General features: G+C 43.3%; 1 protein-coding gene across 4 annotated transcripts in view; it reads right to left on the bottom strand.

Moving 5' to 3' along the window:
- Positions 1 to 25,747, bottom strand: part of COL22A1 (collagen type XXII alpha 1 chain) — a 269,693-nt gene that overhangs the window by 26,397 nt on the left and 217,549 nt on the right. For all 4 annotated transcript variants that reach the window (XR_008373874.1, XM_053559196.1, XM_053559195.1 and 1 more), the window contains 5 exons: positions 22,354 to 22,407; positions 20,999 to 21,052; positions 16,665 to 16,718; positions 6,593 to 6,646; positions 2,628 to 2,681 (listed from right to left, as the gene is read on the bottom strand). Coding sequence is in view for 3 of the 4 variants with exons in the window: in XM_053559196.1 (XP_053415171.1) it covers positions 2,628 to 2,681; positions 6,593 to 6,646; positions 16,665 to 16,718; positions 20,999 to 21,052; positions 22,354 to 22,407 (270 nt within the window). In the remaining variant the exon portion in view is untranslated. The remainder of the gene's footprint in view (positions 1 to 2,627; positions 2,682 to 6,592; positions 6,647 to 16,664; positions 16,719 to 20,998; positions 21,053 to 22,353; positions 22,408 to 25,747) is intronic.

The raw sequence follows: 25,747 nt of genomic DNA on the forward strand, positions 1-25,747 counted from the left end.
CACTGCTCCCTAGCTGTCTTTCATGATTTCCGTTCTTTCCCATTCCCTCTCCTTCAGTGCTTCATGGGACCAGCCCCCACTTGCTGTGCCTGCATCTAAATCCTTGTCTCAACATCTCCGGGGTCCCAATTCTACCATTCCTGGGCCAGTTCCCTCCCAAACAACTCAGAGTTATTAACAAGAACAACCAACTGGGTAACTCTGGGATGGGCACCGATGCCAGAGCTGCCCCTGGGGTGGGCGTGGCCTCCTCCTGCCTCCTCCCACTATGCCCTCACCTTGACCACTGCTTACCCAGAGTGGGCTGCTCCTCTTTCAGCATCTGCCTGATCCCCAGTCTGGCAAACACTCAATAAGCAGAGTAACTGGAAACCAGAGTCCTCAGTTACCCGCAGCACATGGACAGACTCTCAGGCTGATGCCTGCTGCAGTGAGGGCGATGCCTGGCTCCACAGCACTTAATCCTGGGGTCAGCCTCTGGAGATGGGAATCCTGGACACTCCATCTACCAGCTCCGTGACCCTGGCCAAGCTGTCAGCCTCTCTGTGCCTCAGTTGCCTCATCTGGGGACAGTCACAGTACCCACAGTCCATAAGGATTTTCTGGTACTACAGTAAACAATGCAACGAAGTGCTCAGTGCCCTGGCTCAGGTGCACACGCAGGTGGCTGTCAGTGCCCTGACCCAGGTGCACGTGCAGGTGGCTGTCAGTGACCTGGCTCAGGTACACGTGCAGGTGGCTGTCAGTGACCTGGCTCAGGTGCACGCGCAGGTGGCTGTCAGTGCCCTGGCCCAGGTGCACGTGCAGGTGGCTGTCAGCGATTGTGGGGTATTCGGCTTCTCTCCCTGCCTGCCACACTGTTGCCCCCACAGGCGGAAGCAGCTCTGCAGGATGTCAGCCCACAGCGACTCAGCAGGAACTTGCTCTGACGGGCTGCTAAAAGCCCTTTCTTTTCCTCTCAGCGGTGAATTCTGGGTTCCGCATTGGGAGCACAATGTAAAATGATAAAGAAGGTGCTTCCAGCAAGTGGCGTCAGATTCAGAAAGAGTCATAATAGTTGTGAAAGGTGTGGATCCAGTTTCAGTCTTCTACAGGTTGCCAGCCAGTTCACCCAGCACCATTTGTTAAATAGGGAATCCTTTCCCCACTGGATGTTTTTAATTGGCTTGTCAAAGATTAAATAACGGTAAGTAGCTGGGTTCATCTTTTGGTTCTCTATTCTGTTCCAAACATCTACTTCTCTGTTTTTTGTGCCAATACCATGCTGTTTTGATCACTATCGATTTGTAGTATTGGAAAATGCCAGGAGGGCTATGTCAACTAATGAGATGAAAATGTGTCACATATTCCATGAAACAAGTGTATGGTGCCCCATGATCATATTGATGTACACAGCTATGATTTAATTAAAAAAAAAAAAAGAAAGCTATAACCGAGTTACAACCTAAGAATAGGGAGAAGGGGGAAAGGGAGGGGAGGGAGGTGGAGGGAGGGGGATTAATGGGATTACACCTGCGGTGCATCTTACAAGGGTATATGTGAATCCTAGTAAATGTGGAATGTAAAGGTCTTAGCAAAATAACTAAGAAAATGCTATGAAAGCTATGTTAACTAGCGTGATGAAAATGTGTCAAACAATCTATGAACCAAGTGTATGGTGCCCCATGATCATATTAATGTACACAGCTATGATTTAATAAAAATAAAAATAAAAAAAGAGTCATAATAGTTTGTGACCAAGCAAATTAAATGGAACGTCAACCTCGCTGCAGAAACTTTTATGCAATTCCACTTAGTGGTTCTAAAGGCTTCACAGCTCTGACCTCAAACGAGTTAAAGCTAGAAAACCAGGGCCATTGGGAAAAGTAACTCACTAAAATGATTAACAGTCAGATAAATCCAATGCATTCAACTGGGTTTTCACCTGGGCTGATTCCCAGCAACTCAGGCAAGTTGCTGTATGATTCCCATTCCCCTCAAGAAACTAAAACCCCGGCACTGACTCACCCCAGGAATCAAGGCTTAGGAAGGGGCTGTCTGCACAGCCAGTTGGTCACTGCTATCATTGTCCTTGAAATTGTGGCATACAATATTTCTATTTAATCACTACATCTTAAAGTTAATTTTTCAATAAGTAACACATACACATGGTTCCACAAAGTAAGCAGGTAACAATAAAATAAAATCCTGTGGAGTCTGAAGCTCCCTTCTCATTCCCCTCTCTCCTGGGCTGACACTCATCCTCCCATGCCGTGGGCGGAAACTACTTTCACTATGTTTTGTGGAGTCTCCCAGAGACTTTATGTAAACACTAGGAAAAATGTTATCTGAAATAAAGAGGCCCGGACAATAGGAGCCAACCACGGAGGGGGACAGGAGTCCTGGGCTCAGGCTCTGAGTCTGTCAGCGGCCCATCATGCGACGTGGGCCCATCAGACTCAGTTCCCTTAACTTTGAAATGTGGACAGTGGTGTTTACCGTGCAGGGTTGTCAGGGTGAGTGATAAAAGAATGCGCGGAAACGCCTACACTCGCGCTCGGCTCACAACAGCTCCTCTGCACCCAGCGGTTGCTACTGGGAAATTATGCACTTGGCTTGGAAACTGATGGGAGCTCAGAGCCCCTTACCGGCTTTCCAGGGGGCCCAGGTTTTCCATCTCTGCCCTCTTTGCCTTCTTCTCCCTGCAAAAGAAATTCGGGTTGGTGATCAGGTCAAAGGTGAGTGGAGTGGAGGGAAGACAGGCGCCGTGCCGGCAAGTCTTTCCGCCTCCATCCCCGCAGCTGTGCTCCCAGTTTGCAGCTCTGAGGGTGTCCCAACAGAATGGCTCTGAGTTCCTCATTTCTCCCCTAACACCAGAATTCTGACTATGCGTCCATGACCTGCAGTACCTGCCACACAGTAGAAAAGCAACACGTTTTGCATAAATGTCATTGTTACGACTATCGAGCTAAGCAAGTTCCTCTGGGCCATTCTCATGAAGTCAAACTTAGGACTATTGGGGCCCCTGGGTAAGTACGGAGATGGCAGGGAGGGAGACGCAGGTGGCCAGGAGGAGGAAATTCCAAAATGTGCAGGAAATCGCTTAGCACAGGGCCTGGAACAAAGGCTCCGTGGACGGCAGCAACGTTACACTTGCCATAGATAGCTTTCATTTCTTTTCATGAACTGCAGTACAATCCTGGGGTTCCTCCTCCCTATTTCCCACCCCCTACTAGCCCACTTCCTGCTGTGCACAGGGTGCTAAGAGGTGAATTCTGCAGGAGTCTCTGAAGATGGCAAGACAGCTGTGTGTGATGGCTGTGACATCAGCAGATATAGTTCCCTGAGCCACCTGACCCAGGTTCTGGAGAGAGAAAGCAGAAAGAAGCAAGGTAGAAGGAAACTGAGCCAAGCAAGGAGTGGGTCCTGCTCACACTAGTGGGCACGTGTTAACGGAGTTATTGAAACTCTCAGCTCCCCACTGCCCCCTCTCCTGGAGAGAGAGGATAAGCCTGCCTGGCAGAGTCTCTGGGGGGCTAGCATCAAAGCTTCCTTTTGCAATGCTTAACAAAACAGGTGCTGGTGACAGCACTCATACTGTGGCTCCAGCTGCTAACAGGATCATGGGCTAGTCCCTGCCAGCAACCTCAGCATTAGGGCCAGATGAGAAGCCACTGTGGACAGGGGTTGAAACCAACTAGCTGGGTCTTGTGTCTCTCTTGGCACCTTGCAGAAACAGAAGGGATCAATGTTTCTTAGGGCAGAATAAGTGAATATGTTCCCGTCTTTGGCAGATTATTCCTTCTACCTGAAATACCTTCTTTCCAACCCTTCTCAACATTCCCTTCCTGGAAAATTTGACTTTGAACACTGGTCTTGAATGTCATCTCCCCCAGGAAGCCCCAGATGCCCCTCAAAGACTGGCTTGGGTGTCCATCCCCTGGGCTCCCATAGCCCCTGGTATGTATTATGCTTTAAGTTAATGGTTTCTTTCTTTCTTTTTTTGCTTCTCCATGAAACCACTGGGCAACATCTGAGTATGTCTGGCACCTCGGGAACTTGCTGGTGGAGGAGGCGGGAGGAAGGCAGACACAATGTTGACAGCCACTTGTAGTTTCTACCCTAAGTGCCATGATGTGGTCTTACAGCACAGCTCAGGTTCCTGTTCAGCCCCCCTGCAGAGGTCCAAAGAAATGACTTCTAGGGGAGACCTTAGGAGGAGCAGTTGGGTGGGTTATAGTGAGGGCGTTATGTGTTAGCTTTCAGAACGTGCTCTGCTCAGAGCCTTCCCTTTGCTGAGCACAAGGTACGTGAAAGCTATGACTTCTACTGCCCCGGCCAAAGGGAGAAGAAGGGCTACCCAGGCAGGAATGACCAGCTGGAGGGAGGCAAGGTAGTTTAGGGTGGCTGGGAGTGAGGGGTCTGGGAGGGGTTGGAGTTAAGGGAGTAGGGGTGATAGAGAAACAGGGAAGAAAGCAGGGGTCCATTCACCAGGTGCCAGGGAGGTAACAGAGCCTAGTCTTGGCCTCAGCCTGAGGACAACAGTGAGAAGGGAAGTGACACAATGAAGTTTGCATTGGAAGAAAAGAAGTGGGGGGAGAAGGAGAAAATGGGGGAGACGGGAGTTGATATTATGGAGAAAATAATGCAATCTTATCTAAGGTGGCTGCTTCTCAGTACTCTGAAACTTAAGAGGTTGATACAAATTCCAAATTGGGATTTTTCTCTACTTAGCTTCACTGTTGCTACAATGCAATCAATATACATTACCCAGCTGCTGCAACACACTATTCTCTGGGGTTGCAATTTATACCAGCATCCCAGCACGTCGCCTCAGATCCGTGTGCCCTGGACAGGTCACGTAACTTCTGGGTTTCAGAGTGTAGACAGGGCTACTGCTGCATGGGAATGCCCTCTCAATCAAGGACAGTACGTATCTGTTATCCTAGGAGGACGGGCTCCAGGAAGCAGCCCACCCATGCACATATCTCGTTCGTTATTAGCTGCTGCATGCACGCTGTGGTGGGGACTCGAGGTTGAAGAAAACTGATGTAGTTGCAGCTCACACAGGACCCGTAGCCCAGAACACAACCCCGTGATTACTGGGCACTCTTCAATGCTATGTCTTTGGATCTAGCCCAATTAGAGTTTGTCCAATGACTGACTTGATCAATGAGTAACGGATGACAGATGAATCCATTACACCGATAGAAATGTGATTACCAGCTGAAATGGAAAGGCAGAAAGAAAGGAAGGAACAACACATCCTAGCCTGAGGGTTGGGGGAAGACAGGGTGATGCCTGGGACCAGAAGGAAGGATTGAAGACCTCTGCTAGTGCAGGAGGCCAAGAGGCATCCCAGTGGCCTGAGAGGGGTGTCCAGGGAGGCAGCAGAGCCTGGGGCCTGTTCTAGGAGCCCAGAGGAATCCAGTGTGGCTGGAACCAAAGGGGACACAGGCAGGGTGGGTGAGGGGTATAGTGAGCAGATGCAGGCACAGCCCAAACGCAGAGCCACAGAAAAATTCACTTCCGATGCAGAAGGCAGATCCTGGCCTTTCCAGAGAAACCTTATTAAGAATGCCTTGGAGAGCTTGACACTATTGGGAAGTATATTAAATTGCAAAGTTCAGAACAACATTTTTAGAAAGTAATTTTGTAGTATATAACAAGAAACTTAGATATTAATATACTCTGACAAGTAAATCACAGTTAAAGAAATTATAAAGAAAAATTATAAATGCTATGTATAAAAACTGTCCATTGTAATTTTTTTTAAATTTTATTCTAAGATTTATGAGGCAGCAGAAGAATGATCATATATATTATAGCTTTCATTTAATATATTATATGTAAAATTTAGGGACATTTTAACACTAGCATGAGAAATGGAAAATGGGTATGGTATCACAAATGCTGTGTATGTATATATGCATTGATTGTACCTATTACATACACTGCATATACAATTACATATATAATAATAATATATACACACATACACGTAGAGAGAAAGAGAAAAAATACTATGTAAATAAATAAGCAACAGCCAACATATGTATAAAAGAAGGAAAGAGAAAAAAATACTATGTAAATAAATAAGCAACAGCCAATATATGTATAAAAGAAGGACAAGACTAATTCCACCAAAATTTAGTTGACTTTGCCTAATAAACAAGTTAGTGATTATTGTATTATTCTGATTTTCTTCTAATTTTTCTATAACATTCAAAATTCTGATAATGGCCATGCTTTGCTGTACCAATGGTGCAATCAATCTTTGTTTGCTTGTTGTTATAAAGAGACACTGGGTTGCTGTTTTAAAAAATTTGTAAACACCTGGGCGGCGCCTGTGGCTCAGTGAGTAGGGCGCCGGCCCCATATGCTGAGGGTGGCGGGTTCAAACCCAGCCCCGGCCAAATTGCAACAAAAAAATAGCCGGGCGTTGTGGCGGGCGCCTGTAGTCCCGGCTGCTCGGGAGGCTGAGGCAAGAGAATCGCGTAAGCCCAAGAGTTGGAGGTTGCTGTGAGCTGTGTGATGCCACGGCATTCTACCTGAGGGTGGTATGTGAGACTCTGTCTCTACAAAAAAAAAAAAGTTTGTAAACACCACTTACTGGGATTCCAGGTATTCCAGATGGGCCTTCGGGGCCAGGAGGGCCTTCTTTTCCCTAAAAGATCCAAGACATAAAAACACTATGACATATTGTATTGGCTTTTCTGGAAGTAAATGACTGATTTACCCTCACAGGTTGGAGGAACGGCATTTGGCTAGAAGCAGGGTGAGCTTCTGCCTCAGCCTCATCAATTTCTGGAATGTGCTCTCCCCAATGTAGCAAGGCACCCTGGGGGAGACCATGGGAACCTCTGTGGTGAGCACACAGGGCTAATTCTGGCCATATTGCATAGGCTCAGGGAAAATCAATGACTGGAAGGCCAGTCAGAAGAAGCTACTGGGCTTTTGGAGTCCACAAGACCTGGGTCCAGAATGACCTCTGCATTTTTTCCCACCCTTTCTGAAATTTAGGTGCTCCTCTCAAATAGTGCAGACCCCAGCCTCCTACCTAGAAGTTCTGTGCATACAGAAGCCCATGCAGGTGCACAGCTGCCAGGGGACGTGCATAACCGAGGGTTGGATTATTGCATGATTCGTTCAGAGGCTCCTAAACTCTTTACCACCAATGGTTGCTTTTAGTATATCTTGCCCCCATAAAACAGATCTCTGTAATATTATGCTGCATGACAGTTGACATTGCCTAAACATATTGCCACTTAAACCAATGCAAAATTATAATCACAATAAGACAAAATATTTACCCATCCCTCATGTCACAACACCCACAAACACAGAAGCAAATAAAGCAGATATATTTTTGTCAACCTGGGGCAAAGATTTAACTATCATTAGGGAATTTAAAATATTGATAATGGAGCTTTCTGTATTTCTTCCTGGATGCTTATTGTTTCAAAAGCCCTAGTATGGAAAGACCAGTTATCTAAGAGAGGGGTGAGCAAACTTTGGCCCTCTGCCACTTTTTGTAAATAAAGTTTTATCAGAACACAGTCACGCAATCAGCTTATATATAACGTATTGTCTATTGCTAATTTTGCCTTACCAAGGCAGAATTGAATAGCTGCAGTGAGTGGTCCACAAAGCTCAAATACTTCCTATTTCATGAAAAAAGTTTGCCATGCTCTGTTCTAGCCTGTTCCCTGCAGTCCCAGGTGAGGAAGGCACAGTCACATAGGAATGCGGCAGATCTGGGGGAGGACCCCAACACCCCACTCCCTGTCCGAGGCTCTCGCCATCATAACCAGACTTCTCTTTATGTAGAGGGCAATTACACTGGTAGATGAAAATGCAAACAATGAAACTTAATCATGTGTATCCTTATATTAATCAAAAAAAAATTTTTAAAGCACAGAAGTTAGGTGGGAGGAGCAAGATGGCGACTGAGTAACAGCTTCTTTGCAACCAGGCGTGGTGAGATTGGGGAGACAAGACTCCAGGCACCTCTGGCTTGTGGGCTCTGCCCAGAAACATCCCTTCAGGGATGCAAGGAGACAGCAGGAGACTTCTAGACCCCAGGAGGAGGACAAAAGCCATAGAGAAGCGGCAAGTGGTTGTGTTTGGTCTGTGTCCTTGGCAGCTGCCATGGCTGTAGCTACAACAGCAGCAAGACTGCAGACAGGGAAGGCCTTCCGTGAGGGTTGTTTTGTTTTTTTGGATTTGGTACTCAGTTGAATTACCTTCAGAGACCTTGGATGAGAGTGCAAGTGACTCTAAGCATTATCCAGGGTCTAGAACTGAGTCACTGAGCTGGAAGGGAACTTTCATTGTTTGGCTATAGGCCTCAAGCAGCCATTGTGGGAGAGCTGCCCTGCAGGCTCTGCCCTCAGGGTCACAGAGCAAGGCCCAGGCTGGAAGACCTTGGGCAAATGATCTAGTGACAGTGAACAGCGACAAAGGCCAGGACTGAGATGCCCAAGAAGACCGAAGCTTTCAGTGTTCAGCAGTGGGAGAGCTGCCTGATAGCCTTGGCCCTCAGGAGCTTAGAGTGAGGCAGATTTTGGCACAACTAATAAGCGGGCAGCCACTTCAGGAGAGATCCCAGCAATACATGCTTTCCTGGGAAAGCCTCTGCTTAGTTAAGATTAATGGTTTAAACTGTATTTTAAGTGGGTTGAGGAGAGATTCAAACTCTCAATCCTATGGGGTTTGAGGGCAAAGAATTCAGCAGAGGCCTCCAGTCTCCATCTCATACAGCTGTATCAGCATTGTGATTAGCATGTCATACCCCAGAAGATCACCTATTGACGAGACAATATTCACCAAGATAAATATACTGCTTTGTTTTTGGTTTTGGTATTAGTTTTCCTTTTATTTTTTTTATTTTAACATTTTCCCCCTAGATTTTTCTTTTCTTCTTTTCTTTCTTCATTTTTCTAGTGTAAATATAATTTTCAATTGTTGCCTTCTTTAATAATAAGAATTTCATTTTTGTTATTGTTTTTCCCTCAATTTTAACCTGTAAGGTTTGCTGTTTGTTTGTGTTGGTCTGATTTATAGTAATTTTGTTTTCCCTCTCTATTTGGTAGAGGTGGGGTACCATGTTTGCTCAGACTGGCAAAGAGCTGCTGACCTCAAGGGAACCACCCAACTGAGCATGCCCAGAGGTTGGGTTTTTTTAAGGTGTGTGTCAAAGTTCCCTACTGTATGTACACTTTTATCACTCCTGTCTCCCTCTTTCTGTGCCTCTCTTCTTTTTGTCAATATTCCCTTTTACTCATCCCCTCTCCTTTCTCTCTTTTTTTTTCTTTTTTGATCTGTTTTCCCTTCTTGCTCTTTGATCTTCTCATCCTTTTAGTCCTGTACCAAAAGGACTCATCAACAACTTAGGTCAGAGTCATGGTAACTTAAAGAGCAAGAGGAAGTGAAAGAAAAATTAGGGAAAGGAAACAGACAAAAGAAAGCACGCATAAGGAAGAAACAGTAGAAAAATCCTGGCAACATGAAAAACCATACCAGAGCAACCCCCCTCGGGGGACCAGAAATGTTAGAAATGGCAGAAGGGGAATTTAAAATATAGATGATAAAAACAATGAAGGAAATTGCTGAGAAAGTGGGAAATAACCAAAAGGAAATCTAAAAACAGAGTCATATAAGAGATGAACGATATGAAGAATATAGAAAGGATATAGCAGAGCTGAAGGAATTGAAGCAGTCAATTAGGGAAATTAAAGATGAAGTAGAAATTATCAACAACAGATTAGACCATGCAGAAGAAAGAATATCAGAGGTAGAGGACAAAGCTCTTGAGATAACTCAGTTAAAGAGACAGAAAAGAGAGAGAAATCAGAACATTCACTGACAGAATTATGGGACTTCATGAAGCATTCAAACATATGAGTTACAGGTATCTCAGAAGGGGAAGAAGAATGCCCCAGAGGAATGGAAGCTAAACTAGAGAATATTATAAATGAAAACTTCCCAAATATCACCAGAGATTATGACATACTCCTTTCACAAGAATGTCAGTCCCCAGGTCATCTCAATTCAAATAGAGCTTCTTCAAGGCACATTGTGATGAACCTGTCCAAAGTCAAGATAGAAGAAAAGATTCTGCAAGCTTCCAGGAGTAAGCACCAGTTGAACTATAGGGGAAAATCCATTAGGGTGACTTCAGACTTCTCTAATGAAACTTTTCAAGTCAGAAGACAATGGTCATCTACCTTTAATATACTTAAACAAAACAATCTCCAGCCCATAATTCTATTCCTGCTAAGCTAAGCTTTAAAATTGACATAGAAATCAAATCTTTTACTGATATGCAAACATTGAGGAAGTTTGCCACAACAAGACCAGCTCTACAGGAAATACTTCAACCTGTTCTACACACTGCTATCACAATGGACCACCAGAAAAGTAAGCACCCAGAAATTAAAGGACAGAACCTAGCTTCCACAATGATGCAAAAGATAAAACTAAGCAATGGACTTTCACAAAATAAGATGAATAGAACACCACCACACTTATCAATTATCTCAATAAATGTTAATCGTTTGAATTCCCCACCAAAGAGGCATAGACTGGCTGATTGGATAAAAAAGCACAAGCCATCCATTTGCTGTCTGCAGGAAACACACCTAGCCTCAAAGGACAAATTAAAACTCAGAGTTAAGGATTAGAAGACAATTTTTCAGGCAAACAGAATTCAGAAGAAAAGAGGGGTTACCATCTTATTTTCAGATACAAGTAGATTTAAAGCAACTAAAGTCAAAAAAGACAAAGATGGACACCTCATATGGGTCAAGGGAAAAATACAACAAGAAGACATTTCAATTCTAAATATTTATGCACCAAACTTAAATGCTCTCAGATTCCTAAAATAGTACTTAGTCTGCACAATATGATACCCTATAACACCATAATAAAAGGGTACTTTAACACACATCTTACAGAGCTTGACAGATGTTCTAAACAGAAACTAAACAAGGATGCAAGGGACTTAATTATAATCTTAGACCAACTGTGCTTGATAGATATATATAGAGCAAAGAAAATATATTTTTCTCATCAGCCCATGGAACATTCTCCAAAATTGATCACATCCTAGGACACACACACAAAAAAAACCTCAACAGAATCAAAAGAATTGAAATTTTATCTTATATCGTCTCAGACCACAAGGAACTCAACTCCAATAAAAATGTTCTACCCTACACAAAGGCATGGAATTAAACAACCATATGCTGAATGACAGTTGGGTGCAGGAAGAAATAAAAGAGGAAATCGTTAACTTTCTTGAGCATAAGAAAGGCACAAGCTACCAAAACCTGTGAGATACAGCAAAGGCAGTCCTGAGAGTAAAATTTATTGCTTTAGGTGCCTATATCTGAAAAACAGAAAGAGATAGCATCAACAAACTTACGAGTCATCTTATGGAATTGAGTATAAAAGGATAATCTAACCCTAAATGCAGCAGAAGAAAAGAAATATCTAAAATTAAATCAGAGATTAATGAAACTGAAAACAAAAGAATCATTCAGAAAATTAATGAAACAAGGAGTTGTTTTTTTGAAAAAAATAAATGAAATAGATAAACCTTTGGCCAGACTAACTAGAAATAGAAAAGTAAAATCTCTAGTAACTTCAATCAGAAATGATAAAGGGAAAATAACAACAGATGCCACTGAGATACAAGAGATTATCTCTGAATACTACCAGAAACTCTATGCCCAGAAATTTTACAATGTGAAGGAAATGGATCAATATTCGGAATCATACCTTCTCCCTAGACTTAGCCAGGAAGAAACAGATCTCCTGAACAGACCAATTTCAAGCATTGAGATCAAAGCAACAATAAAAAATCTCCCCCAAAAAATATGCCCTGGTCCGGATGGCTTCACACCAGAATTCTATCAAACCTTCGATGAAGAGCTTATTCCTATACTGCAAAAATTATTCCAAGAAATTGAGGAGGAAGTAATCTTTCCCAACACATTCTACAAAGCAAACATCACCCTGATACGAAAACCATGAAAAGACCCAACTAAAAAGGAGAACTTCAGACCAATTTCACTCATGAATATAGATGCAAAAATTCTCAACAACATCCTAGCCAATAAATTACAGCTTACATCAAAAAAGTCATACATTATGAACAAGTAGGTTTCACCCCAGGGATGCAAGGCTGGTTTAACACATGCAAGTCCATAAACATTATTCACCATATCAACAGAAGCGAAAACAAAGACCATATGATCCTCTCAATAGATGAAGAAAAAGCATTTGATAAAATCCAGCATCCTTCGCTAATTAGAACACTGAAGAGTATAAGCATAGGTGGCACATTTCTTAAACTGATCGAAGCTGTCTATGACAAACCCACAGCTAATATTTTACTGAATGGAGTAAAACTATAGGCTTTTCCACTTAGAATTGGAACAAAACAAGGTTGTTCTCTATTGCCACTACTATTCAGCAAAGTTCTGGAAGTTCTAGCCAATATATTCAGGCAAGAGAAGGACATCCAAATGGGAGCAGAGGAGGTCAAACTCTACCCCTTTGCTGATGACGTGATCTTATACTTAGAGAACCCCAAAGACTCAACCACAAGACTTCTGGACATCATCAAAAAAGACAGTAATGTCTCAGGATATAAAATCAATGTCCACAGTAACTACCTTTGTATATGCCAATAACAGCCAAGATGAGAGGATAATTAAGGACATAACTCCCTTCACCATAGCTTCAAAGAAAATGAAACACCTAGGAATATACCTAACAAAAGAGGTAAAGGAACTCTAGAAAGGAAATTGTAAAACCCTAAGAAAAGAAACAGAAGAGGATATTAAAAATGGAAGAACATACCATGCTCACGGCTAGGAAGAATGAACATTTTTAAAATGTCTATACTTCCCAAAGCAATCTACAGATTCTATGCCATCCCTATTAAAATACCAACATCATACTTTCAAGACTTGAAAAAAAATAATTCTTCATTTGTATAGAACCAGGAAAAAACCTGTATAGCTCAGGCAATTCCTAGTAATAAAAACAAGACGGGGGGTATTAGCATATCAGACTTTAGGCTGTACTACAAGGTCATAGTGATCAAAACAGCATGGTACTGGCACAGAAATAGAGACATAGACATTTGGAATCAAATAGAAAACCAGGAAATGAAACTAACATCTTACAGACACTTAATCTTCGATAAACCAAAAAAGAACAGACCACTGGGGGAAAGAATCTCTATTCAATAAATGGTGCTGGGAGAACTGGATATCCACATGTAAAAGACTGAAACTGGACCTACACCGTTCTCCACTTTGAAAAATTGATTCAAGATGGATTAAAGACCTAAATTTAAGACATGAAATGATAAAATTCCTCAAAGAAAACATAGGAAAAACACTGGACAATATCAGCCTGGGGAAAGACTTTATGAAGAAGACTTCAAAGGCAATTGCAACAACAAAAATAAACAAATGAGACTTCATTAAACTTGAAAGCTTCTGTACAGCCAAGGAGACAACAACCAAAGTGAAGAGACAACCTACACAATGGGAAAGGATATTTGTATATTTTGAATCAGACAAAAACTTGATAACTAGGATCTATAGAGAACTCAAATTAATCCACATGAAAAAAGCCAACAATCCCATTTATCAATGGGGAAGAGACATGAATAGAAGCTTCTGTAAAGAAGACAGATTAATGGTAACAAACATATGAAAAAATGCTCATTTTCTATAATTATTAGAGAAATACAAACCAAAACTACCCTAAGATACCATCTAACCCCAGCAAGAATGACCCACATCACAAAAATCTCAAAACTACAGATGTTGGCATAGATGTGGAGAGAAGGGAACACTTTTACACTACTGGTTGGACTGCAAACTAGTATAATCTTTTTGGAAGGAAGTATGGAGAACCTTCAAAGTACTCAAGCTTGACCTCCCATTTGATCCTGCAATCCCATTACTCAGCATCTACTCAGAAGGAAAAAAAATCCTTTTATCATAAGGACACTTGCACTAGACTGTTTATTGCAGCTCAATTTACAATCGCCAAAATGTGTAAACAGCCTAAATGCCCACCAACCCAGGAATGGATTACCAAGCTGTGGTATATGTATACCATGGAATACTATTCAGTCATTAAAAAGACTTTCTATCTTTTGTATTAACCTGGATGGAAGTGAAACACATTATTCTTAGTAAAGTATCACAAGAATGGAGCAGCAAGAATTCCAGGTACTCAATTCTGATATGAGGACAATTAATAACCTAGTATATGGTAAGGGGTAGGGGAAGGGGAGAGCAGAAAGAGGGAAGGAGGGAGAGGGTGGGGGGTCACAGTGTATGACACACCTTTTGGGGGGTGGGACACAATTATAAGAGGAACTTTACCTAAAAAATGCAATCAACATAACCTGGTTCTTTGTACCTTCAATGAATCCCCAACAACAACAACAACAACAACAACAAAAAAGCACAGAAGTTAAAACATGGTAAACTTTTAATCAACCTCCACTTAACTCTCCCCCATGATACACCAGCCTCCCATCTTCTCTGAAAATCCATGCCCAGCACTGCAGGACACCCTCGCTCCCTCTGCTTCCACTAGGGAGTTGAAGGCTCACATAGTCGGCATGCTTGCTGCTCAGCCTGTTTCCACATGTTATTTGCTATGGAAAGTATACAGGTTCATTATCTATTAAATGATCCAATGAAATTTAGATGGGAAAAAAAGAATAATCTTTTTATGCAAGTTAAGTTAGGGCTTTGAAAAATGTTTGATAAACATGAATCACTCACCACTCACTGTCTAAATAGATAAAGCTAGCTATGAAAGATTAGGGAAAAACCTAACAACTTAGAACTCGACATTTATATTGCTTCCCAGAGGTGGTTACATTCTCAAACCTCCACTTTTCAAGAAAGCAACAAAAACTGATAGGCGGACCTTCTTTTTATAAGAATAATGACAAGGGACTCCACTCATTATCCAACATCAAAGTAAAGGCCTTCATCCTACGCCAAACAGATCAACAAATAAGTTTATGTTTTAATTCAGAATACAAGAGACAAGTTTTAAGTTTGTAAGTATCTTTTTAATTCTTATCATGACCCATTTAGCTTTTATGTCTTTTTTTTTTTTTTTTTTTTTTGCTTTTGTAACTATCAATACTTCCCTGTTTGGACAAAGAAAACTTAGCATTTATTCTGGTTTTATGCTTACAGTAAAGTAACAGGACCATGGACACTTCAAGAGCGACCAGACCTTCCCAAGGGTCCCAGGACAGAATCAAAGTCTTACTTAATACACTTGAATTCCTAGGAATGCAATGGTTTTGTATCTGGGCTCCACATCTCATTCACCACAGGCAAATAGTCCATTAGGTTTTACCAGGGAAATCTGTAGCTGTCTCAGAATCAATAAAAAGCTGTCTGTAGAATATTTTATATTACAACCATACTGAGATTTTCTAGGTAAGTTGCTTCAAAAAGGGTTAACCAGATGATATCATCAAAGGACCCATGTGGCTGTTATGTGTAAATCTCAATGTCCTGCTGGCTCCCAACTTCAGCCACCCCACATAGTGGGTCAGTAGGGAATAATGGACAAAATAACAAATTTGGAGTTTTCAAATTGACTTAATGCCCAAATTGGACACTAATTTCCTGTATGACTTTGAATGAATGATTTAATCCCATTGGACTTTGTCTTCCTTATTTAAAAAGGGGGAAAACTAAGTAGAGCCCAAGATCCCCTGTGCATGAACACAGAGACACCAGAGGAGAGTTGACCTGCTTACTAACGAGCCTTGGAATATGTCAGTGAGATTCCTGTGGACTGGGGTTTGTGTCTAGCTCTAACATTTCCTCACTGGGGGACCTGGACTTATCATCTCACTTAGCCAATTCACTCTTTCTTTACTAATAAAATGAGAATACTGATTCAGGACTTTTCTAACTTCAAGGGCTAACAGAGGAAGAGCAATCACATGAGATAGGGGACATCAGTGGACAGCACATCTCTTTAAAAATCACGCCTTGGCTACTGGTCCAGTATCTACTGAACTGTGGTTCACCCTTTGCTTCATGGCATTGGAACCAAGAGTGGCTCTGCAGCTTCGTGAAATTAATATAACCTGTTTGAAATAAAAACATTGGGTTCAAATGCCAACTCTACCAGCTGTAATTCTGGACCTTGCTGGTGACTTCTTTTTTAATTTCACTCTCTCTTTTGAACTGACAACAGTGGCTGCCTCCCGCCTGACACACCTCTGTGCCACAGGCTCAGAGTGAGTGAGCTCCAAGTTTCTGCACTCCTCTGCACCTGCTCAAAATGGAAACTACACTGACAAGAAATGGAGATACGTGGGCATTGAGGGGCTCTTTGTCCTGGTGGTTGCAAACTGAATTCTAGAATCACAGATGTCTGCATCATTACATCCAAACCTTTACTTTAGTGGCAAAAGAGTTAGAGCTCTGGTTAGAGTTCCAATGTAAAGTGATCCCTCCTGTGCCTCACTGCAAGACTAGCAGTGAATGGAACCTTGGCATGTGTGAGCCGTTGCAGTGCAAGGACCAGGGCAGACCTGGCAATTGTGTGAGGTTCTAGGAAAGCCCAAAGACAGACTGAAAGCACACCCTGTGCTCTAAGGAACTTACAGGTAGCCCTTGGATTCCTGGTGGTCCAGCAGCTCCCGCAATTCCATCTGCTCCCTAAAAAGATAAGGCAGAAAGGAAGTTTCTTGGGTACCTGGAAAGAGGTCATTAGCACCCTCCACTTTGTGCCCAAAGCAAACACAAAGATCTTACATCCTGTGCCCTCTCCCAGCTGCCTGAACCATAAATATATCAAAGGTGCTTCTGTCTTCTCCACCAGGCTGGGCTACTCTGTTGGGAGAACAGCAGCCACTTTTCAGGGAGGACTAAAACATTAACCAGCCAATCATCCCTAAAAAGTGGTCTAACTTCAGGGTGGACATTTTCAGCTAATATCGTGGGACATTTCAGGACAGAAGGCAAGAAATAAACAACTGGATTTACTTTCCAAGAGATCAGGAGGGCAAGTGTTTGTGTGAAGTCACAGATGAAGTGACACAGACAGATGAGAGCAGAGGAGCTCTAGGCAGGCCAGCAAGCAGCAGGGCGAGTTCCAGGACGCAGAGGGCCTCACCTGCTTCTCCCTCTGGGCTCTATCCCCCACACCCGCACAGGGCCACACCCTCCCGTTCTCCAGGTCTCAGCTCAGCTATCCGCTTTTTAATGAGACCTTTGTCCCCACCAGACTCAAAACCGAAGGCCCCAGTCAGGTCCCTCTTGCTTGTCTTTGTAGCACTTGCCGACATCTCACAGGCTGGTGTTTATTGAGTTATTATTTGTTTACTGTCTGTGTCTCTCCTCCTACACATCCTATTTCATGAAGCCAAGGGCTTTCTTTTTATTTTTCCTCTGTGGGAACTAAAACAATGCCTGGGACACAGCAGACACCTACTATTCTGGAATCAATGCATGAATCAGGAGCTGAGCGGGCTGGGTGGCGAAGGCACGGGGTCTTCACACTAATTCACATGTCTGCCTCTTGCAGACCTGTGCAGACAGGCTGAATATGTCAGATCTCTAAGCTTCAGTTTCCTTAGCAGTCAAGGGCTAGAAACCACCCATACACTATGAAGTTAGGGCCCAGTGAGGCAACGCTCCCAGGCAATAGGGGCTGAGCTAAAGGTATGTTAGGACATAGCCTGTTAGAGTTGGGCTTCCCAGACCCACATCCAACTGTACTTGGGTGACCCAAGGCAAAGTACTTCAATCATCTACTTCTCAGTCCTCTGTAAAATGGAAGGAAGGAGAAGCACCTGCTTCCTGGGGGTTGAGAGAGTTGAGTAAGTTACAATAAGGAGTTAGCCAGCAGCAGACACATGCTAAGCGCTCTCCACAGAGGTCTCCTATTAACACATGTAAGTGTCCACTGTCCACACCAAGCCCTGGAGTGCTTGGTCTACATACTATCTCCACATGGAAGTGTACACAAGCAAGTTTTCACAGTGCCTTATTAGTATCTTGCCAGCGGCCTTTATTTAGCTTTTTTACACATATTTATTGAGTGCCTCTGTTGTTCCTGCTACTAGCAAGTTTCAGGTATATAAAAATGACTGCACCAAGGTCATGGACCTCGAGGAGCGTTGATGTAGCTGTGGAAGAGCTGTCTCCTTGTTTAGTCTTCTTCCTCTCCACCTCTCCTACCAGGCAGCGACCCAGTAAATGTTCATGAAATAAAGGGATAGTGATAATATTTAAACAAACAGCCTAAGGTTCCCACTTTCATTATATGTATAGTTCAAAGCTTTCATAGCAATGGAGTGTCTACTTCAATCTGGATTTTTCTATGTAACTTTGGCAAAAGCTTCTCACATCCTGGATTCTGAAAACTTGGTAAGTTGGAATTAAATTCCCTACTGAATAGTTAAAACAAGGTAAGGGTTTTATATGGGAAAAGGATATTAACTAATCACCACAAAACAGATACTGAAAAAAACAGCCTGGTTAGTTTGGTACGTACACCCCCGGGTACCTTGGACAGCGGCTGATAAATAACAAGCACTCAAAAACAGACAATGACAGACAGCAAAAATAAAACAGTGCACACGTGACCCAGAAGGCTAATTTTCTGCTCTGGAGTTGCTTCTGCATGACCACCTGCTAACCTAAGTGGGCAGCTGACTTAGCATCCATTCTCAAAGGCAATTAATAAATAGTGCGAGGCCTGATGCAAAATAGAAGCTCAATAACCATCTGCCAAGTGAACTGAAAGCATCGGTTGGAGAAAGTAGACGGGGCTGCTAAGTGTGATGGTTTCTAAGCCTCAGACTCACCCTCTAGAGTGCGAAAAAGCCGGGAGCCCTCGTCCTGCAGGTGTTGTGCAGTTCCCAGTTACTGCTTTTTCCAGTGAGAAGAGGTTGGGTTTCCCTTGTCTGGGAGGCATGTGATAGGCTTTGGAACCACCAGAGTGGAGAGGGGGATGCGGCTTTAACCTAATATTCATTATCTGAGTTCCTCGGGGATTCTTAAGTCATCATGATGTAAAATTTTCATGAGTAAACCATTTTTTAATAAAATTAATTCCCTCTCCCTTGTCCTTCCTTGCTTAACATGAACACCTCTCTCCACTACCCACGCGTCACCACATTTGTCACCTGCTTGTCATATGCTACAAAACCCAATAACACATGAAAATATGACAGGTGCCAAAAAATGTATATATATTTTGGGAAAGGAAAAGCTGTATTAAATTTGTACTACTCAAGTCACATTTGATTTCTGCAATTTCCAAGAGGTGCTCCATGTGACCTGTATTCATCTTTTATTATCTATATATATAATCACAATTTTAGTATAGCTTTTTTCCTTTCTTAAAAGGTGTATACATTTTTGGCATCCTATGTACAATGCAACAGAATTTACTAAGTAAAACTATAAACCTTGAAAGAATGATAGAATTTTGTGACAATACACAGGGTGGCCATAAAGTTCATGCACATTTAAATTGAACATGAAAAACTTGGTAAACGGTCTGTGAAGCTAGTGAATGATGCCCCACAATTATATCAATGTACACAGCTATGATTTAATAAAAAAATAAATAAAAATAAAAAATAAATAAATTGAACATGAACTTTATGGCCAGCCTGTATAATAGCAAACTGATCAGTCACCTACAATCTCCTTCACAAATGGGCACATGGTGGACAGAGTTGTAGCAGGCCAAGAAATTTAAAAGAATATTAATTGCAAAGGCACTTGTAGGGGAATGTGTTGCATATCACAGATTTAAGGCAGTTCTCTTAAGAAACTGAAGAAGCTTCCAGTATTTTTGTGGATAACTTATTCTTTACAAGTTTTCTATACTGCCAATCATGAAGTGAAAGATGTTTCATGCTCTCATGTGATTTTATTTAAAAAAAGAACAATCTTATTCTAATAAATAACACACAGTAAAAATTAAAAGTCAGAAGTTGTTGGAAAAGAAGACACAGCAAATGTAGTCTCATATACATTGACTTCATAATTTTTAATGAACTTCTTTCTCATTCTTTATTATGAAGGTGGTTCTCCATTTGAGGTGGGTCCCTTCCAGGGTCTTTTATCTATTCCCAGTGACCCTCTGTTCGTAAAATCTTGGGAGACTGGGTCTCATGGAGCCTGTGGAATCCTAGGGGGCCAATCCTGGCCTTGGAAGGAACACAAGTTTCCGCTGCCTGTTGCCATGGCTACTCGTGATGGGTATGTGGGCTGTACTGGCAGTGGACTTGATCAGAGGAGTCACAGAACTACTCTGTGGGGAGCCGAGGCTGAGGGAGAGAGAAAAGCTAAAAGGAGCATCAGTGAAGGCCACAGCTAGGAGAAGAACAGAAAGAGTGTTTGCTCAGGGGCCAGTGGGGATGATATTAATAATAGCTGCTAATAGTTGTAATGATAACAAGTACCTTAGAATAGTAATTCATGGACTATTAAAAGAGTAATAGTAAATAATAATCATATGAAGTGGTATCACTGTCATGATGGCCGTAAATCCAGTAAAATGTGGGCTCCTGCAGGAACTCCCAGACACTCAGAGCCTCCCACTGTGGAGCAGGTTCCCAAAAATGTTCCTGCATTTTTCTCATTTTCTACATTCTTTGCTTGAGATTATAACCTTAAAATCCTGGCTTCCTACCCGCCCAAGCTTAATTGAAGATAAGAAGAAGAAACAAGTCTGTCTGTCCTTGCCAATATCCCCCAGTTCCGACACCAACCTAACGACACTGTCCACCGAGGCCACCCAATCCCTCTTTATCTTTCCCCAGGTGCCTCTGGGACCTGCACTTCAACTTCTTTCCCGGACTCCTTTGGAATATCATCCCATCCCCTAAAAGAAGAGAGTGGTCCAGAGTGACACCACGCCCAGGGAGTAGTGATGGGCATTCAAATGCCAAGGCCCAAGGTTAAAGACTATCACTTACCGGTGGTCCAGGGTTTCCTGGGGGGCCCATGAAGCCTGGCACTCCAGGGTGACCCTAGGAAAACACGAGAGGCAACTCTTTAACCTGACTCAGAAAAAGCCTTTCACTTTGTGCAAATACCAATTTTAGGAAATTACCTAGAATCCACCTTCTAACCCCACTAACAACTTTGGAAAAGACACTGGTAACAAAAAGAATTTCTTTTCTATCAGTAGATTGAGAAACCATCTGAAAATATTTATTAAAAAAACCTGTCCTGTAGCTGGGTTTGCTTCAGATTAATGTGTGGGAAGGGGTGTGGGCAGTGGTTGAGGGTGCAGAGCAAGGGTGGCCGGGACACTTGAAAGCTGTTGTGCAGACTGCTGGCTACATGGGGACCCATTTTACTGTGCTCTTCATTTGTAGAGGTGTTTGAAGTATTTTATAATAAAAACATAGGAATAAATGCACCCACAACATGTACACAATGGAAATTGTTGGGTCAACTGAATTGCGGCCTCCATACTATGAGGTAGATATTACAGTTATTTTAAGAAAAAAGATTCATCTCTGTGTGTGTCAAGGAGCCCATTGTGTATCACAGACTGAGTCCAAAAAGTTGTAGGGCTAAGCATGGCATCTAACACCTGGGCTTGTAAAATACTATTACAACGCCCAACAAACCAGTGCAAAATTATTGATCTCTCAGCCATCCACCGCATGCCCTGCCCCTGGAAAGCACGCACATGGCTCTCAGAGTAGAGGACACTGTCCTTGGGGAAGAGGGAGAGGACACACAGTGGAATCGTGATGGCCACTTTAGTTGGCAAGACAGCTGCTGGGGTTGGGCTGGGCAGGGGCGGCTGACAGCGCTGGACAGAGATGGGGCCACACTCTGATCCATGGAGGGAGCCAGGTGTCCTCCTGCAGTGGTGCCACCCCACAGTGCATCTGAACGGCTGTGAGCAGGCTGAGGGGACACCCACCAGAGCACGGGGTATCAGTGAGGTGCTTCCTTCCACCAGCACCATTACAGCCAGACAGTGGGTCCCCAGAGATGATGGGAGGGGAGGAGGGGGACTCTGCAATGAATGACCTCCGTTTGCTCGAACAAGAAGCACTCAAGGATAAAGGAACAAAATAATAAATACAAATAAAAAGCAAGGCCAGCTCCTCTGATAACTGGGGGAGAGGGGACACTGACAGGGAGCCAGAGATATAAGATGAAGCCATGAAAATGTGATGAAAAGAATTCCTACTGCAAGCAAAGGAGAGGCAAGGAATGCGCCAGAAAGAGCAGGGCCAAAGCCGCCCGGGAGAAGTGGTGGTGAGCTTCTCCAGGGCGCATGGCTCATCGCTAACTGAATTGCTCTTACCTGATCACCTTTCTGTCCAACCTCACCATCTGCACCAGGTTCCCCTTTACTTCCCTTGGAAGGTGAACAAAAGAAAGAAAAGATTTCATTGGAAATTTTGCTAGCACTACATTACAAAAGAAAAAAACAATCATGCATCCATCCATCCATCCATTCATTCTCTAACAAGCTCTTACCAAGCTCCGGTGACAGGTCAGGCACAGGGGCAGCGTGGCTTATCTAGATTTTGGGTACCAGGGAGGGGAGTGGAAAACTGTCTAAGGAGGCCTGTTTCTTTGAGAGCCCTGTATGTCAACCCTGTGTCTGGATTAGCTGGAAACCATTAACAGGATGTGTGACCGTCTTAGGTTTTAGCTGTGGCTGAAGTATGGGGTGGGCTAGAGGTCCAGGCTGAAGGAAAAAGGGTTGGTTAGGAGGAAACTGGAGTGTGCCGGACGTGAGAAGGAAAGAGGCAGAGCAGACACAGACTTGGGTGGCCGCCCGCAAGCCTTGCAGGAAAGTGTGAGGGTGGGGGACAGGGAGAATGAGGAGGTGGCATTCAGCAGCAGCTCTGCACAGGGACTTGGAAGGAAGGATTTCCCTACACACGTGTTCCTGCTCACTCCCTTCCAGGCTGTGGGAACCCAAGGGGTCACAGAAACTCTCAGTGTTGCAGCTTGTTATGGTTTTCTTTTAATCTACAAATAAATAATGATATCTACCCTATGAAATGTGAAAAACAAAATCAAAAAATACATGGAGAACATGTATCAGGACACAGGAAGGGCCCCATAATGTTGATCATAATTATTACCTTTATTATTTCACATTTGAATCCTGGCTTTGTGTGGTCATTGGACGAGGTGCCTCAGCTATCTGTTTTCTTATTTCCAAAATTAGAAGAATAATAACAGCATCTTTTCACAGACTAACAACAGGCTTCGTGCTGTCTCTCAATAAACACTAGCTGTCCTCCTTTCATCACCAGGACCATCGTCATTATTGTCACCATAACCGTCATCACAAGCATGAATCATCACCCTCGCCATCCTTATCAATATCACCATCATTATCAATATCACTCTCGTCATCATCATCATCATTCTGAGAGGAGTGTCTTCAAATGCCAAGGCCAAAAGGAGAGGGGTTAAAGGTTATCACTCATCCGTAGCCCAGGGGTTCCTGGGGGGCCCTTTCATCACCACCACTACCACCATAACTATCACCCTCGTCATCATCCTCGTCAACCATCAGTGTCATCATTATCATGGTCATAAAAACACCCAGCATGTGCAACCTACCAAAAGTAATTTTTTACAGACTAACCCTGAAAACAACAGCCAAAGGTTCCAATATCTTTACTGTCATCTACCTTGGCTCTACATTTATTGTGTCAATAATAGATTTTGGTAAAACATTGTTATATAAAACCACTTTAATTCCTTCAAGAGATTACATGATGCAGAGAAATACATTTGTGGCAATGAGTCGACACAGGCTTCAGCTCCAGGCCTGCCGCTCCTTATCACTGCAGCCTTCAGCAGATCACATTTTCCTTCTGGCCTCAGCCCAATCCAGGGGGTCCTTCCAGGTCCAGGGGCCCCCATTCTCTCACTGAAACATCACATCCGGCCCTCCTTCCTTCCAGACTCTTCCACCACATCAGCAGTGCGCTGATGACAGTGACTACTAACTGATGCTCCCTCCCTCTCCCCCTGGGGCCCCTGGGGAGTGTTAGGTGAGCTAATGCCTGTGAAGTGCTAAACACCATTGTTTAGAGGAGGAAAAACAGATTCAAAGAGGAAGAGCGTTTGTTCCAACATTTTTGTGTGTAATTATTTCTACAGTTTCTAAATCTATAATGTCAGCATGCTGTCTGCAGACTGCTTTGCAATCAATGAGAAAAGCAGCGCCACAGATCACCACATGACTTCCTTGACATTTGGGACAATCGCCATAAAAGTAAATGGTTTCCTTTCAAACTCCAGTCCTCAGTCTGGGTTTAGAGTGGTTTCAGCACTCATCTGGCGACAGTGAAAATGTCAGCCGCTCAAGGATCTCACAGTTGTCTCTGTCTCCTACAACAACATAGCCCAGGATCAAAGCAAACACAGCCTCCCCCAAGCCTGACTCACTTCCTTCCAGAAAGGCACTGACATTTCCAGGGCCCCTGATCCACTGGGCACTCTACCAAGGTTTCCCACATGATAACCCAGTCCACATATTTCTTTGTTTGTATCTTGAGCTGATACAAGAAATATGTGTAGGTCTATGATATCTGATCTAGTCCGGGACTACACTGGGAGGTGGGGTCATCTGTCTACAATATCTAATCTAGTCCGTGGACTATGCTGGGTGGTGTGGTCATCTGTCTACGAATCTAATCTAGTCCTGGACTACACTGGGAGATGGGGTCATCTGTCTATATCTAATCTAGTCTGTGGACTACACTAGGAGGTGGGGTCATCTGTCTACAATTTCTAATCTAGTCCGTGGACTATGCTGGGTGGTGTGGTCATCTGTCTACGATATCTAATCTAGTCCTGGACTACACTGGGAGATAGGGTCATCTGTCTATATCTAATCTAGTCTGTGGACTACACTAGGAGGTGGGGTCATCTGTCTACAATATCTAATCTAGTCTGTGGACTACACTGGGAGGTGGGGGTCATCTGTTTACAATATCTAATCTAATCTGTGGACTACACTGGAAGGGAGGTCATCTGTCTACGATATCTAATCTAGTCCATGGACTACAGTCCTGGATCACACTGATGCTGCAGAGATGACATAGCAAAGCAGGCAACCTGTCCCTTGGAACACTCGGTACACAGTCCACAGCAGCTGCCTAGGCCTAGGGATAGAAGGCAGGCCCCAAACCCCAAGGACTTCTCAAGGTCACCGTCAGCTCCCAAGTAGAGAAGCTAGGACCCTGTCCTTTAGAGGCAGCACTGATTTTTTGCTCTTTTTCTGAATAGAAGCTACATTTTCTTGGAATATTTAAAGGAATAAACCCTCCCTTGAAGCAAATTATAAAGGAAGAATGGCAGAGCCATTATCCCCCAAAATCAGTGCCTCATGCAGGGTTGGGCTGATAGAAAACATGCCCTACTCCCTGGAGAAAACTCCTGATCTTTTTTAATTGATTTGCTTTTATTTCTCTAAAGAAAAGGCAAATCTTCCTCAGCAGACACTAAGGCCGGCAGCCAGCAAGGTGACAGCAAAGGTTATTTCAGGATGAGTTGAAATGACAGGGGTGAAGAGCTCCGCCCCCTCCAGAGACCCCAGAGAGTGTGGCCAGTTCACAAGCAGCAGCTCCAACATGGATGGAGCTCTTCCGCTGGGCAGAATGTTTTGTTCCATTCATGCTGAGACTTGACATCTATAGTTCTTGAAGCAAAGGCTTCAGCTATTT

The sequence above is a fragment of the Nycticebus coucang genome, chromosome 13 (genome assembly GCF_027406575.1).
Source record: "Nycticebus coucang isolate mNycCou1 chromosome 13, mNycCou1.pri, whole genome shotgun sequence".
Lineage (NCBI taxonomy): Eukaryota > Metazoa > Chordata > Mammalia > Primates > Lorisidae > Nycticebus > Nycticebus coucang.